This window comes from Maylandia zebra, linkage group LG19, assembly GCF_041146795.1.
Source record: "Maylandia zebra isolate NMK-2024a linkage group LG19, Mzebra_GT3a, whole genome shotgun sequence".
In the NCBI taxonomy this organism is placed as follows: Eukaryota; Metazoa; Chordata; class Actinopteri; order Cichliformes; family Cichlidae; genus Maylandia; species Maylandia zebra.
In genome coordinates this window covers 19058007-19074028 of record NC_135185.1, presented here as the reverse complement: position 1 = coordinate 19074028, position 16022 = coordinate 19058007, and the positions used below count along the sequence as shown (strand labels likewise).

The 16022-nt window shown below is 41.0% G+C and overlaps 2 protein-coding genes across 2 annotated transcripts in view; one reads left to right on the top strand and one right to left on the bottom strand.

Annotated features, from left to right (window-relative positions):
- cpxm1a (carboxypeptidase X (M14 family), member 1a) overlaps positions 1–2078 on the top strand; it is a 12017-nt gene extending 9939 nt beyond the window's left edge. Inside the window, exons 11-13 of the mRNA XM_004540025.5 lie at positions 640–779; positions 865–967; positions 1338–2078. Coding sequence (XP_004540082.2) covers positions 640–779; positions 865–967; positions 1338–1660 — 566 coding nt within the window. The 3' untranslated portion in view covers positions 1661–2078. The remainder of the gene's footprint in view (positions 1–639; positions 780–864; positions 968–1337) is intronic.
- A 4655-nt stretch (positions 2079–6733) lies between these two features.
- On the bottom strand, positions 6734–14994 carry wdr32 (WD repeat domain 32). The gene is made up of 7 exons (XM_004540024.3): positions 14100–14994; positions 13294–13407; positions 11368–11565; positions 10513–10715; positions 10290–10370; positions 10060–10205; positions 6734–9695 (listed from the first exon to the last, which is right to left on the bottom strand). Exons 1-7 carry the CDS (start codon positions 14585–14587, stop codon positions 9324–9326), a joined length of 1602 nt encoding a protein of 533 aa, XP_004540081.1. The 5' UTR covers positions 14588–14994; the 3' UTR covers positions 6734–9323.
- Between the last annotated feature and the right edge of the window lie 1028 nt (positions 14995–16022).

The following is a 16022-nucleotide window of genomic DNA, read 5'->3' as shown; positions in this document are numbered from 1 at the left end:
TTAAACTAGGCTCCAGTACATATCAAATTTTAATCTTGCTATAATTTGCAAGCTTAAAAAATACATCAGAACGAGATCGCGGATACAAGCGGCAGAAATGAGCTTCCTCCGAAGGGTGGCTGGCCTCTCCCTTAGAGATAGGGTGAGAAGTTCGGCCATCCGGGAGGGGCTCAGAGTAGAGCAGCTGCTGCTCCACATCGAAAGGAGCCAGCTGAGGTGGTTCGGGCATCTGACAAGGATGCCCCCTGGGCGCCTCCTGGGTGAGGTGCTCCAGGCATGTCCCACCGGGAGGAGGCCCCGGGGCAGACCCAGGACACGCTGGAGAAATTATATCTCTCGGCTGGCCTGGGAACGCCTTGGTATTCCCCCGGATAAGCTGGAGGAGGTGGCTGGGGAGAGGGAGGTCTGGGCCTCTTTGCTTAGGCTGCTGCCCCCGCGACCCGGCCCCGGACAAAGCGGATGAAAATGGATGGATGGATGGAAAAAATACATCAATATTTAACCAAGTTAATCACTGACAGATGTCATATTTCTCTCTATTCAAGGATCAAATTCAGTTCTTTTTCCCCTTAAACCTATAAATTGCACGACTGTTTCACTCAGTATTCACTGTGTTTTCTGTGCCTGCCTTTCCTGCAGGTATGAACGACTTCAGTTACCTGCACACCAACTGCTTCGAGGTGACAGTGGAGCTGTCCTGTGATAAGTTTCCTCATGTTAGTGAACTCCCCATCGAGTGGGAGAACAATAAGGAGTCTCTGCTGGTTTACATGGAGCAGGTAAACCTGTTCAAAGAAAATGGTACAAGTTATCACGTGGTTTTCAAAGCAGTGGCTCACACGGCAGCATTTTCTCCTCTCTCAGGTTCACAGAGGCATCAAAGGTGTGGTCAGGGACAAGCTCACCAAAAAAGGAATAGCAGATGCTATAATCAAGGTGGAGGACCATGACCATGACATCCGATCAGGTCAGCCAGTTGATTTTCTTTCTAATGAGCAGGGTGTTAAAGTAAAAAGTGTCAAACTACAACCATCAAATGCATCTTTGTTTTAGCTGTATTTCTGTGTATACCAAGTTAACAGCCTGTAACCAAACACACCGAAAGAACAATTTTGACAATTGCTGTATTTGAACTGTTGTAAATGACTTACTGACCTGTAATCCGTCAAACATATCTCTGATATCAAGCCATTTGGAGCCCCAAAGAACATTTTCGTCACAAGATAGAAGCTGCAATCAGTTTTTGGCAAAATTATTAATTTATCTTCTACAGATGCATTAACCAGTACAACCAGAAACTTAGATTAAAATTCTGCAAACCTCATTTTTTTCTGTAGCCACTGATGGGGACTACTGGCGTCTTCTGAACCCAGGCGAGTACAAGGTGATCGTTTGGGCCGTGGGTTACTTCCCATCCATGCGTCGGTGCAATGTCGGCATGGAACCAAATCCCACCATCTGTGACTTCATCCTCACCAAAACACCCATCCAGAGGCTGAAGGAGATCAGGGCCAAAGGGGGGAAGATCCCGCAGGATCTTCAGCTGCGTCTTCGTGCTTTGAGGCTCCGAAAGCTACGGGCTAGCACCAAGGCAATCAACCGCCGCAGGGAGGGTCAGCGGATGAGAAGAGCTCGGTCCTCTCAAGCCTGGAAAGCATGAGAGGAGATGGGAGAACGGGTTCATGAACTGTCCTCTGGGAAAATTACATTTCTGCTGTTAAAGGAGCTTACCTGGTTAACAAAAAGTATTTCTCAGATATCAAAACATGCAGACCGTTTTATGTCTCTGACACTGTTCTCAGTTTGGGGACCCTTCAGGCTATGACAGGCACATAAACTCTTGGGGACAATGTTATTGCAGAACAGGTTTTTAAATTGGTTCAAGTATCCGTAAAAGTTACGCAAAGAGTTCCTAAATTGTGAATTTACCGTTTTTTTTTCTTTTGTACATTAACTAAGGTGAGGATTTCCGTGTCAGCTGGTCTGATGTCATAAATTTTCTAAAAGTGTTTTTTTTTATTTTTTAGTTTGGTTGTCTGACTAAAGTCCAACTGGACCAATAAAGTTAAATAACTGTGTTATCCAGTGTATTTAATCTGAACCTAAGGTTAACAGAAGTGAACAGATGAAAGAAACTGCCATTGGTTGCAATCTGAAAGTGAGGACATGAGATGAGTGGAAGGATGAAAAAGAGGGAAATCTGCGTGGCACGTGGACAAACCTCAAATCAAATGAGCTTTATTTGTATAGCACGTTTAAAAGACATCAAGCGTTGGCTAAAGTGCTGAACAGACGGACAATGTAGTCAAAATAAAAGAAAGAATTCAAATAAATGAGATAAATTTATTTTCACTGTGAACATCTAAATAAAGCCTGTGGCTAGACACCAATCCAGCCCACTGAATGGCTTAAGTTTCATAAATACATCTGTTTTAATGCTTAAATACTGCCATGCCCATTCATACTACACCAAATTAGATAACCAATAGACAAACAATAAATGTCTATCTACTACAAACATTTCTGCAAAAAGGATTTTTTATGTCTTTTAATAAAAACTTTGTTTTATTAATTACAGTCTGGCCAAAGAGTTATCACAACTTTGTCTGCAATTGTACACATTTAATTCTTGCAACTTAAGCCCAAAGAATCATGCAGACCAAAGTTATCACAGCTAATTAAAACTAGATGTGAAAACCCTCCCAAAACAAAACAAATTTAAGACCTTTGAAAAATATCAAAGTAAAATGATTTCTTGAACTTAAAAAAATAAAAATAAAAATATAAAGATTATAGATTATGTAACTATCTGTTAGTATTGTCGAAATCTGCTAACAACATGCCTAATTATTCACTGACAGGTGCTTTTATTGAGACTCTGCACATCTGCAAGATTGAACATCAACTGTTTTTATTATAACACCTGTACGGATTTTCCTATATCTTGCCTTTGACATATGCCCTCCATCCATAAAAAATATTTAAGAAAAGCTAAAACTGAAACTAATAAAACATATATATATATATATATATATATATATATATATATATATATATATATATATATATGTGTATATATATATATGTATATATATATATATGTATATATATATATATGTATATATATATATATATATATATATATATATATATATATATATATATATATATATAAATAAATAAATAAATGAAATTACACATCTTGCCCTGTGGTAGCTCAGATAGGCTAACATCTGTACAATATAGAGCAGGGGTATAAACATAAGGCCCAGGGGGCAGAAACACCCCAGCAAAGAATCCAATATGTCCAACTGGATGGCTCTTGGAAAATCTGAAGGAGGGGCTAGATTTTGGACTTTAACTGTATTTTCATAAGATTTACAGTTTTTCCCACTGATAAACACCCCCTGCAAGTCAAGTAATAATGTGATGTAGGGTGTTTCAGGTGCAACCAAAGTCTTTCATTTTCAGGCCAATCATGTACCTGTGTAAACATGTTTCTGCCACTGACAGAAAAAAAATGACAGACTGTACATATGTACGTGAGATCCTTTGCTACTACTGTTGCAATTCCTACATGTATTTTTGGCTGGATTATCTTCTTTTCTGAAGTAGTCAGAAATTGCATTGCTCGTCCTCCTGTGTATTTACAGCACCGTGAAAAAGTCTTGACTCTTCATTTTCAGTCTAGTCCTTATTAGAGATGGACCGATCTGATATTACGTATCGGTATCGGTCCGATACTGACCTAAATTACTGGATCGGATATCGGAGAAAAATAAAAAATGTAATCCGATCCATTAAATATCACGAAAGCACCTCACAAAACTTGCAACACGCCGTAACTCACCTCAGAACGTTAGCACGTCGGAGCAGTATGCATCACGTGATAGAGCGGCTGTGGCATGCGACCTGTCGATGGTCTGGATAGCATTTGGAGCTTCGCTAGCAACCCGGCATTTCATCTCCGACAAAGTTATCCCGAGAGAAGTAAAGCAAGTGTGTAAGTCCATCTCTGAATGTTTGTAAAGCATTCCTGCGTTAAGCTTAACAAACGACTGCCTCTTCTTGCTGCTACTTCAATCATGAAACTGCTTAACGATCAGCTGATCGGCTTTTCTGTCGCTAGTCCGTGTCTCTAGTTTGCTTTTGGCCCACTTTGCACCAGAAAGAGGAAACCAACGGCTGAACAACAGCAGCACGTTTAAGCTTGATCAGCTGTTGTTAGAATGTATTTAATATTACTTTCTACTCGAGGATCTTTTTCTACGTAGCTGACGCTGGTAACTGTGCAGGGGCGGATCTAGCAAAGTTTAGCCAGGGGGGCTGATAGGGCATTAACAGGGAAAAGGGGGCACAAAGACATACTTTTCTTTCTTATTCTCATTTAAAATGTCTAGCTTTTAATAAATAATTATCTGACAGCCAAAGTTTTAATTTGATGCAAAATGAATAGAAGTCCATTACTGTATATAGTAACTATTAAGTCTAATATATATACCCTAGTAAGCTATAGTACTTTTTCCTTTGTGAAGGTACCATCTGTGCAGTCTGCAATTTTGTTGAAGAAAGATGTTGAATCTATTTAATATTTCTTGAAAAATAATTGATTTCTGTGCATTTTTTTTCCCACACTGCATCAAATTAAGGTTGATTACGTCGATTAAGCATCATGAGGTGGAGCGTGAGGGGTGGTTCCCTATTTTTTATTTATTTATTTTTGTTGTTGCTGGGAGTTGGAACCCTATTAGTTAGGTTGCTTAATATATATGCTAAGTACTCTTTAAAATACCAGAATAGGGAGGATGGTGTAGGTTTAAGTTTATTAGATTGATCAGTATTGCTGAACTATGAAATATTTTTTTTGGATACAGGTATAACAGAATAGCTTTAGTGTAGTTGTTGTTTTAAACTTGAGTATGAACTTATACAAAATGCAGCAAGATATTTAAAAAACAGTTTTGTTGATTAAAAAACACTATATCGGATTCATATCGGTATCGGCAGATATCCAAATTTATGATATCGGTATCGGTATCGGACATAAAAAAGTGGTATCGTGCCATCTCTAGTCCTTATATGATGTGATTGAATGAATAGGATTCTTCTCCCCTTTAGATAATCTTTAATTGACTCACCAGATCATAAAAATAAAAACCATTTCTTCCTTTAACTTGCTAATCCTCCCATGAGGAAAGTCATTCTCAGAGTTGGGACTGCAACAGATGCGAAAGAGTTTGACTGACATATAGAGAAGAAATTCTAAAGACAATTTAAAAATAAATCAATAAATGAAGAGAAAATTAACAATAAAGGACCCAAACACAGAGCAGTCAGCAGTGAAAAAGAAGCTAAGTTTTTATTTCTGATAAGTACCATTTTTAGTATCGCTGTCAGGATTACTTACTCTGTGTAACCAGGTAGGAAACAACAGTGCATCTACCCTTCCCCCTCCCCAGCTGTGATCGCCACAAATACTGGGAGCATTCCTTTAACCCACAGCTGAAAACAGGTTAAAAACCCAGAACCGGAGCAATAAAGCAACAAAGAAATTCCTAAAAATGAACCCGGTGTTTAGTTACTATACCTGAAGTGAAAATGGCAGATAAGACACTTTTCCTCAAAGAGCTCGTGAGTATAATAAGTGAAATAAAAGCAGCGGTGAATACACAGCATCCTTTAACCATCAGTTCAGTCAGTTCATTTTAAAGTAGCTGTTTACAGAAGAAATGTCTACTTTTTTTAAAATGTCAGTAATCCGAGAAATTAAATAATTTTAAGGGAAAGAAAGACGACAGAGCTGAAGGTGAAATGGACTCCGTTTGCAACATACTGAAAACACATTTTGAGCATGTAACTGAGGTACAAAGTGTTAAAAGCATCTTTTCTCATTGCTTGCAGGACCATACAGTGAGCTAGAATCTAAGACTCCACCTGTGTTATCACCTCAAACCCAAATGAAGTTAAATGTTATCACGCACTTTTCCCCCCAACATTTTGTGGCACTGAGTTGAGACCAGAAAAGAAGAAATAATAGCACTCACAATTAATATAAAATTACCCCTAACAGCCAGTTTGCATTAGATTAGCACAAAGTGGAAACAATTGGAAGCAGCTAGCCCAGCTTTCTCTAACAGAATTAAATGTTATCCACTGGCACACTGAGTAGCCAAGGGAGACAGAAGTGCTAATTAATAATCTTCCCAGTGATTATGCTAATCTTACCACTGGCTTTATAAAGGTTTTTGAGGTCATATGCAAGGCGCTCGTTGTCAGCCAAATTGGACGAGATACAATCACCATTCAGGACAGGAAGAAAATGTGTATTTCCCCCAACAGTTGGTGAGCGGTTGCATGCTGTTGCTAGGTAAAAATCTGCCTCAAAGAGGGTCCTACTGCAAAATCTCAGAGTGCTTTGGTCGCTCTCAAATTGCCAGGGCTGGATGTTCTCTTCGTGGAAGACACCGACTTGTCTGCAAACACTCGCCAACTACTAGTCAAGCAAAAAAGTGCAAAACAAACCAGAAACGCTACAAAACCAGAAAGTTTTGGAGCGTGGGTTGGAAAAATGCAAACTTTTACTTGGTGAACATTTTGTTAAACTAGCAGTCAGACTAGTTGGTGAGTGTTTGCAGATAAGTTGCTGCTTGATGCAAACTCCATGCAACCACAGGAATCTGGTAGCAATCAAAGCAATCACACGGAGGGCTTTTTCTTTTTTGGGGGGGGGGGGGGGGGGGGGGGAATAATTGGGGGGTTTTAACAACCGATTTCACAGGTGTCGCCATCAGCTTCTATCTAAAACTTGTAAATGACAGACAGTCAAGGACAGTGTCCAAAACTTGTGTCCAAGACTCATCCAAGATGGCAAACAAGTAGAGCTGGTAGTCACATGACTGTAAAACCCTGAATATTTGGAGTGATTAGCCAGCATTTTAACATTTTGTGACTGTAGGGGGTGCTGCTGCACTCTTATCTTTGCAGTATTTTTTTTTTAACATTAAGGTTTAGAGACACAGGTTCAGAATTTAGAGCATCTAAACACTGTCAAATATACACCACTAAATACTGAGTGTTCAATATATCCATAAAGCAACAGTTCCCCCTTTAATACCAAAGGCATGAATGTAGTTCCATCTCAACACCCCACCAGATGTGAATGAGACACTTCCCAAAAGATAAATAGAAGAGAAGATATTTCCAAATCCACAAATAGATACCCACTTTTAGCTCACGGCAGAGAAGTCCAAGTAAAAAAGAAAGAAAGAAAAACAAACAGAAACAAAACATTTGGCATCTAAGAGCTCAACATAGAGTCTCACATAAATAAGAAAGAAGAATTATCTTAAGAGGCTGGTATGCATAGTAGTATACGCTTCTGTCTTTTTTTTTTTTTTTTTGTTTCCCTAACAGCAAGTTTCCATCTACTCTGCAGTCAGTCAGTATGTACTGTGGCCAGTATACATTACAGTTGTAACAATCAGGCATGTGCTTACAGCAGCTATACAAAACACAAAAGCATTGCTCTTACCAGAACAGTCAAAGCAATTTGCTCCTTTAAAGAGGAGAAAAGCCTTGCTTATCAACTGTATGCTAACACAAGCAAACGTGAAACACTAGGTGTGACAAAACAGTGTGGATTAGCACTGTCCAAAACCCAAAAAAACTTAGGTTCAGGGGTAGAAAAAGCACAATTTCATCTTGCAAATGTTAAATAAAGAATGTAAAGAATCTTTCTCAGTCAAAAAGTGAACATGCCACTGATAAAATAAAAAGGCCGGCAATATTCTACAGCAAGCATTAATGAAACAGCTTATTTGTCTGTCTCCAGCTGTCTGACAGCTCCAATGCAGTCAAAAACATTAGAAACACATTAGTTAGCCTCACTATTTGAACATAGATACTGAGGCTAACTGTAAATACGTTTAGTGCACCATTCTGTTTGAGTAACACTGGAGGGGAAAAAAGTGAAAAAGAAAAAAGTAAGTCAGATGAAAATATTTTAAAGAGTTGCATTCTCAGATGAAACGATGTAGATGCTGCGAGACGCAGGCAGGGTTGGGAAGCCAGAGCAGCGTGCTCGATGTGGAAAATCTATAATAATGCCAGCAATGTTTAAGGGAAAAATACTTAACTGCTACTACATTTTCATTTTTACAAAGAGTGGGTGTGGAAAAATCTGAAAATGAGACACCGACAGCAGCTGGACTTCAGCAGTTTCCACTTACAGGAAATGAAAAGTGACTCCAATGTATCTACTCTTAAAGTAGCCTCAGTGACTGTGAGAATAGCATCAAACATCGTGCTACAAGTAGTGCCATAATTCATACACCAATAAAACCACTTTAAAAAAACACTATCAAAGACCATGAAGGCAGAAACAGGGTGGAGACAGAAAACGTACTTGAAGTCAGGGGTCAAAGTTCAGATTGTATGAGCAGAGAAGCAGCACCTGTGGAGAAAAGGCATGAGCAGAGCAGCAGAGAGCGACACGATGTGCAGCAGAGGACGCTGAATTGAGACGACCAGCGACAGACGAAAGCGCCCGTTCCTTACTCGTCCCTTTAGGATTCATGTCCGCTTGCATCCTTAGTGTTTTTGTCCTGAGACAGCAACATCTGGGTGTGCCGAGTCTCAACAAAATCAAAGTTTTTTACTGCTATAGAGAATGAATCGTTAATATGAAAACGAGCTTGTCCTTCACTGATGCCACGTTGCGCCACTGTCTCTGAGGAGAAAAGTAAAACCCAACTGATCTTTCTTGCACTGCCTTTTTTTCTTCTTAAAGTTCAGGGTCAGTGAGGTTTCCATCCACTGCTGCAGTCTGGCCACCGGTCCACAGCTCAAGTCTTCTCCGTTCTTCTCCCATGTCAATGGCTATCAGCTGACACTTACAATCCAAACTAACTTTGCCTGCTTAGCTGCTGCAGACCTGGGTCAAGAAGTACTTTTAGGGTTTGTTTCTTTAGTTTATCGGAAAAAGATTCAGACAAACAGATGCCGGGAATCCGATTTAGGATTGCTACACGTTTTTTTCTCCTTTTTAGAGTTTTTGACAACTTTTCCTTTAATGTTTCCGACAGAAGCTAAGCATATTTCTCAGTAGCTAAACAATCTGTAAACACATAATGGCAAAACAGTAAAAATCAAAGCGATTAAGTAGCTGCACTAAACTTGGGCAATGCAAGGTTTTTATAGATTTGTGTGTGATTATGAATAAATTAATGCTTCTTTGATATATTCTCAGACTTGCTGTGCATAAACCCTAATCAGTACTTCTTCACTGAGGTCTGCGACACTTCTTTCTTCAACAGCACCGGATGCTAAAACTTGGGCTGGTAAAGGGCCACACGCCCACTGAGGCACCCCGAGGCCAGCTGGCAGTGTGTTGGGGAGAACTTTGTGGTGAGCACTACGTCACTGTGCGAGTAGATGGAGCGTATCTCCCTGAGGCAGCTGGTCTGGATGGGCAGGCAGTCGACCAGCTCGCCGCAGCGCTCGTCGAAGGCCAGGAGGCGTACGCCGTAGCCGTAAGGGGAGCAGATGAGCCGTCCATCTGGGCTGAAGCACAGCTCCTTGATGTAGCCCCGCCCCACGTTGGCCTCCTCGATGTAGTGGGTAAGGCGGAGGGAGCAACGGGGGGAGACCAGCGGGCGAGTGGGTGCTCCCTCCTGGAACTCATACACACACGTCCACTGAAGAGAGAAAGGCAGTGAGAAAACAGACATACAAGTGATGCAATTTAATACCAGATGATTAAATACGCAATCGCATCAGCGTCATCACTGGAAATACAGCCTTTAGTGGCCTTTTACTTGTAAGCTGCTTAAAAGTATGACACTGCACTTCAGTTCTACAAGAAAAGTGGTCAAATATACAGCCAGAATTACGCTTGTTAATGGCTAACAAAACTTTTAGAGGGAACAAATATTAGTGAAGGCGTATTTTAGCCTGTGTAGATTACAGAAATAGCTTGAAGAGGGATCTTGGTGGTTTAAGGCATTTTAATAAACAAAAATGTGATTATGTCAGCTTCATGCACCGCTCCATGTTTCTCACCTCTTGGTCATCCGTGTTGCTGGAGCATCGGATGAGTGTGGCCCAGCCTTTGGGATGGAGCTGCAGGGAGGTGATGCAGTTCCCTCTGTCCCTCTCGCCGGGGATCTCTGGAGTTAACACCTCCAGACTGTTTCTGGGAGACAGCCCTACGAGCGCAGTTTTTCATAACATTAAAGACAAAACCTCATGTGTCAGTAGTTTATCCCTTCTATATCATGATTCGCCCTGACCTTCTCTATGAGGGTGGAGCTTGCTGGAGTCATTTCCCTGGCGAGGAGTACAAGCGGATCTGGACGTTGATGTGCCTCCATCTACAAAATCATAAAAGGCATTTATAGTTTTTTTTTTTTTTTTTTTTAAATAAACACCAACCTAACGCGAACAATCCAGCTGATAAACATGAAGGAACATGAGCAAAACACTTCATTAATTTCCGAATGAGCCTGATCTGACCTGAGCTGAGGGGAGTCCGTCGTGCTCGCAGCATTCGGTAGCTGCCCACCTCTAGGGACTGGGTGAGGTCCAGGTCATGGAGGATGAGCAAGTACCCTGAGGAAGTAGAAATGAGCATCTTGGAACAGTCAGGTGTCAGGCGCATCCTCATTAAGTAGCGAGTGTGGAAAAACTTTTTGTGTGGGCAGCCATCCTCTGTAAACCTATAAATGCAGAGGAGTAATTAAGGTTTAACAGACAGTTAGATTACAATATCTTATAAAACCCTTCCTGTATAGATCAGCCTTGGTGCAGACCCTCAGTTCCATTTCCTCAAATCAGCTGTTCTAGCTCCTGCTCCCTCCCTTTATCCCAGCTTTCTGATTGGTTGCCCTTTGCATACAGAAAGGTCGACCAGCAGGTGGTTTGGGCTTCTGTGGTCTAATATCACAGACGTAATATGATTATCTCAGCCAAAGCTGTATCCTGGAGATGATCATATTAGAGCTATCCACCCACATTAATATCGCATAGATCTGAGACCGGGAAAAACTGACTGAAAGATTTAGTGCAGTGCGAAACCCGAGGTTTTAGCTCATGACTGAAATCAGTATTTGAAATTTTTGTCATTTTTGTATAACATGTAGTAACATATATGAAACTAAATAACTAACTAACTAAATTAAAGCATTTTGATTGAAAGCCAAAAGAAACAAAATCCAGATCACAATAAGATAACCTGGGCATGTTGAAATTGGTTTGAAGTACAGGCCACTTCTAATAAGGATATACTTTATTTTCACCATAACTGCACATGGCACAGAGACACAACGAGCACATGGACGTAAAATAAACATACCGTAGACAATGGCTAACCTGTTAGTGTCCCATGTGATGACATTACCATCGAAGCCAGACGTGACAAGGAGACGAGTGTTGGTGTCATACTCGATGTTCTTCACCCAGCTGGCATGCCCGTGCAATGAGCAAACCTTTGAGTTAAGCTTACGCAGATCCCATAATGCAATTGTGGTGTCGTCGGAGCAGGTGGCAAACAAACGATTGTCCAAAAACCTACAGGGAGAGAAACACAGATTTAGGAAACCCAGTGGATAGTAATTTCGACACAGGTTGACCAATCTGGGGCGCTTCCCTACGCTGCCATCCTCGTGAAGATCTGTGAGGACACTGTGAGGAGCGAGAAGAGAGCTATTCTACACAGAAGTCTTTTATCAAGTGGGATGATGTACAAATGCCACATCTCTGTAAGAACCTGATGCCACTAAAATGAAACTACAGTCCTGTGGAAAAGAAAATACACCCTGCTCCAATTCTATGGCTTTACATATTAGGTGAAAATAAAATTCTGGTTCCTAGCAGGTTCTCTTTAAATACAACTTCCACTGAAGAACAATACATGACACATTACACTGCATCATTACTTATTTAACAGAAACTAAACCAACATGCAAAAGCAGTTGTGTGAAAATCTAAGTATGCCCAATAATTGAGTAGCTTGAAGAACCACCTTTGGCAGCAATAACGTGATGTTCTCACATTCTGTACGACTTTTTCAGTCTCTCACATTGTTGTGGAGGAATTCTGGCCCACTCTTCTTTACAACGTTGCTTCACTTTATTGCTGTGCTTTGGATCTTTGTCCTGTTACATAATCCAATTTCAGCCAAGCTTTAATTGTCAGACAGATGGCCTCACATTTGACTCTTGAATAGTCTGGTATACAAAACAGTCCACGGTCAACTCCGTGACTGCGAAACAAGCCTAAAACATCAGCCCTCCACAACCACGTTGACAGCTGCTGTGAGGCGCTTTCTCTAAACGTGAGCGTGTGTATTATGGCCAAACATCTCTGCTTGGGTCTCTTCTGTCTTAAGGGGGATTGTTCCAGAAGCTTTGCAATTTGCTCAGGTGTTGGTTTGCAGATCTAAGCTGTGCTTATATGTTCTTTTTAGGGAGAAGAGGCTTTCTCCTGACAACCCTTCCAAACAAGCCATAAGTGTTCACTACAGTCCTGTCATAAACTTTAATATTAAACACACTAAAGGAGGCCTTAGAGCCTTGGCTGTCTTTAATATTTTGCTTTTGTGAATAATATTTGTCACGCTTTGAATATATTTTTCACACAATTTGAAGTCCATCATTCTGCAATGATGGACTTCAAATTGTTTGGAAATGGCCTCATAACCCTTCTCAGATGGATGGACAACAACAGCTGCTTCTCTAAGATCACTGCTTTTGTCTTTCCTCCTGGGGTTTGTTTTAAGACAGTCCTGACTTTCCAAAGCTGCAAAATGACAAAACGTCTGCGCTTATAGAGGTGCTCACACTTGCTAATTATCTATTAAAGAAGCGCATTTCATTGGCTGCTACATACCTGCTCAATTTCTATGGAAGCTGCAAATATGTACTTTGTTTTTCCACACACTGCTTCAGCATTTTGGCTTAATTTTTTTCATATAAATAAAGGCAATGGATGATATGTGTTGTTGTTCAACTAAGGTTGTACTGAAATGCGGAAGGATTTCTTATTTGGCACCTTCAGCTCTTCCATCCAACATCTCTTTCTTGCATCCTCACAGCGAGAGCTCAGACCCAATAAAATGCATCCAAGTAGTTTTTATTAGCCTCTGCATGTCATACTTGATTTAAAGACTCATGCTGTAATAGAGACTGTTTATTATGTTTTATTACCTTAACCCACAGGTCTCTTGCTCCCTTTTACTGAGCTACAGACCCAATTTGTAAAACCTTTCCCCAGAGATTCAAGATTAGAATAATGCACCTTATGTTGTTGACACAGTCCTCATGGGCCTCCGTCAGGGTTTTGATGTGTCTGGATGAGATTGGATCAAACAGCAGGACCTCAGTCTGCTCACAGGCCACAGTCAGCACAGACCTAATCAGAAGAAAAAAAACTGTTGATCTCTTTGTCCATGTGCGACAAGATGTTATGCAGCAGCAAACGAAAGCATAAGGGGGAAAAGGAGAATATTTTCTCGGTTTATAGGCAATCTAATAAGTAGACAGGATGAATTTTACTTGCATTGACGCTACACTACTCATTGCGTTTTTGCTATAATAATGAGTCACAACAATGTTACTAAAACTGCACAACAAGAATAGGTAAAATTGAAAAAAATTCAAGCGTCAAATGCAGACACAGGTCAAAGTATTGAGTATTGACGAGTATTGTGCACAGCAGCGCTATCACGGTACAGCCAGGACAGGAAGTGTGAGCCCACAAAACAAATGTGACCCAGACTGGCCACAGCTTGACCTGGTTTGTCTGCAGGATTTGTTTCTTACATCTGCTGTCTCTTGGCTTAAGTCCGAGAAGTGCTCACTAGTTGTACAAGACGTTGGAGGTTACATTTTGAGGATATTAAGAACGTACTGTTAAATCATCAGTGAACAAACTGATGGGGTTTGTCTGGAAACTATTTATTATGTCATCAATAAACACCGAGTGAGTGTGTGTGAGCTGAAGTAGGTAGGTGAGGACGAATGTGGCTTTTAAATTCAAGCTTTTAACGCACAAATATCGGGAAATCTCTCAACTTCACACCCTAAAACGCAGACAAACCTTACCCGTCCGGGGAGTACTCCAGGTTAAACACGGCTCCATGGGTCTGAGTGCCCAGGTTAACTGACTCTACAGCCGGATTCATAGAGCGGTACAAGCTTGTCATTGTCCTGAAGTTATCCCGAGCTGGGTCCACAAACACCCCTCGTCTTATAGTCCTGCTCTGCAACCAAGAAAACAGGCTAGCACCCCTGAAGCTGTCAGTGTCGGAGCCACCACCAGTGTCGGAGCTACCATCAGTGCACTTCTTCAGCGGTGCGACGGCCGGTCTGGAGCGGGGCTCTCGCTCCGCCAATACGGGAGACCCCGCGATAGGAGCCACTAGACCCTCGCTGCTCGCGGGGGGTGAAGGAGAAACTCTCCGAGCGATGTCATCTTCCTCATCCGAATCGTCAATGTCAGGGTCTTCCTCTTTGTCGGAGACGGTGCCGCCGTTGGGCCTGTCCCGCGACTCGTCGGCGTCCTCGCTGTCGCTCTGGTGCTCCGAGCTCATTGTAGCTTCTCCAGCGTCCGCACAGACGTTTGCGGTTCGGGGTGCAGGGTCTCGAAAAGTAGGCTGGCCCGGTCACCTAATGAACGCGAACCCGCTGCTTCCTTCACTCTTTTAAGAATCCATTGCAGAGCATTTTAGGTGCATAGGTTACGGTGGGCAAATTTTATTTTGTTGCTAGGTTTGCCAGCGCCTTAACGCCTCCCGTTAAACCACACACATGTTAGCTTACATTTCACCGGAAGATGATGATTACACTTCAAAATAAAAGCACAAATAGCCTTTAAAACTCTACGCGTGTGTCTTACATAAAGCAAAACACAATATAAGTATTGTTTATTACTCCTAAACCGTGCTTCTACTCATTTTTAGCGAAATAAGACACGTACAAATAATCCCGTTTTCTTGAGTACAAACGCCGAGCTGAAACATCCAGGCGGAAGATCCGTGCTTCTTTCACATAACTTGTTTTGTTCGCACCAAAACAAACGCAAACAATGACGTAGTTCCGTTTCCTTTCCCTAGCAGATTGCTTGCTGCCATCTGCTGAATAAGTGGATTTGCTATTTGACAATAGTTAACCACAAATTCATTTATGAATATGACAATATAAATGCGCAAGACTGAAATCTTTAAGGTGTAAATAGCGCAGGAAGATCAACAAAACAAACACTGTCATAAAAAGGTAACAACAATAATAACAGTGATAATAATACATCAAGTCAAAAGTCTTGAGCCAATCCTCATTTTTTAATATTTTACAAGAATACTGTAAATAAATGCAGCAATGTTTTTTGAACATGTGTAAACATGCACGGAAATAAGGCATATAAGGCAAGAAATAGATTGTGCAATTCTAAGGAGACTGAATGTCGATGTTTGGTATGAGCACCTTTCTTTTTCAACACAGCCTGAACTCTCATAGGCACAATTTCTAGTAATTTCTTTGAGTAGGCTTCAGGAATAGCTCCAAAGAATTTCTAAAGAATATTACAAGCTTTTCTTTGGGTGTTGGCTGCCTTTTGTTCCATTTTCTGTCACGATAATCTCACACTGCTTCAGTAATGTTGAGATCCAGGCTCCGGGGAGGTCAATCTGTGACTGATAGTGTTCCAGTGTGTGTTTTTCAATACAGGTTTGCTTTTACTACATTGGCAAGTTGTTTGGGATTATTGCCATGCCGAATAATCCAAATGTCCAATCAGATGCTTTCCACATGGATGATGGGTCAAAATCAGCTTCACAGCTGTAGCTTCACAGGGTCTCCACAAGGGTGTGTCCATTCCTCAGTGCATTTCTGGTAAGACTCCTGCTTACCATACTGAGCTATTTTAAAAATCATCTGTTTTCTCATATATCAGATATTTGAAGTAAAATATATGTATGTATGTGGTTTCTCTCTCCATATATATAGCCTTTTACAGGAAGATTCACTGAC

Bases quoted from the DNA above. Each gene is read 5' to 3' on its own strand.
- wdr32 (XM_004540024.3), bottom strand. From the start codon at position 14,587: ATGAGCTCGGAGCACCAGAGCGACAGCGAGGACGCCGACGAGTCGCGG. The intron at 13,408-14,099 runs GTAAGGTTTGTC...TCTTCTGATTAG, and splicing joins CTGGAGTACTCCCCGGACGG to GTCTGTGCTGACTGTGGCCT. The intron at 10,371-10,512 runs GTCAGATCAGGC...ATGATTTTGTAG, and splicing joins ACGGACTCCCCTCAGCTCAG to ATGGAGGCACATCAACGTCC.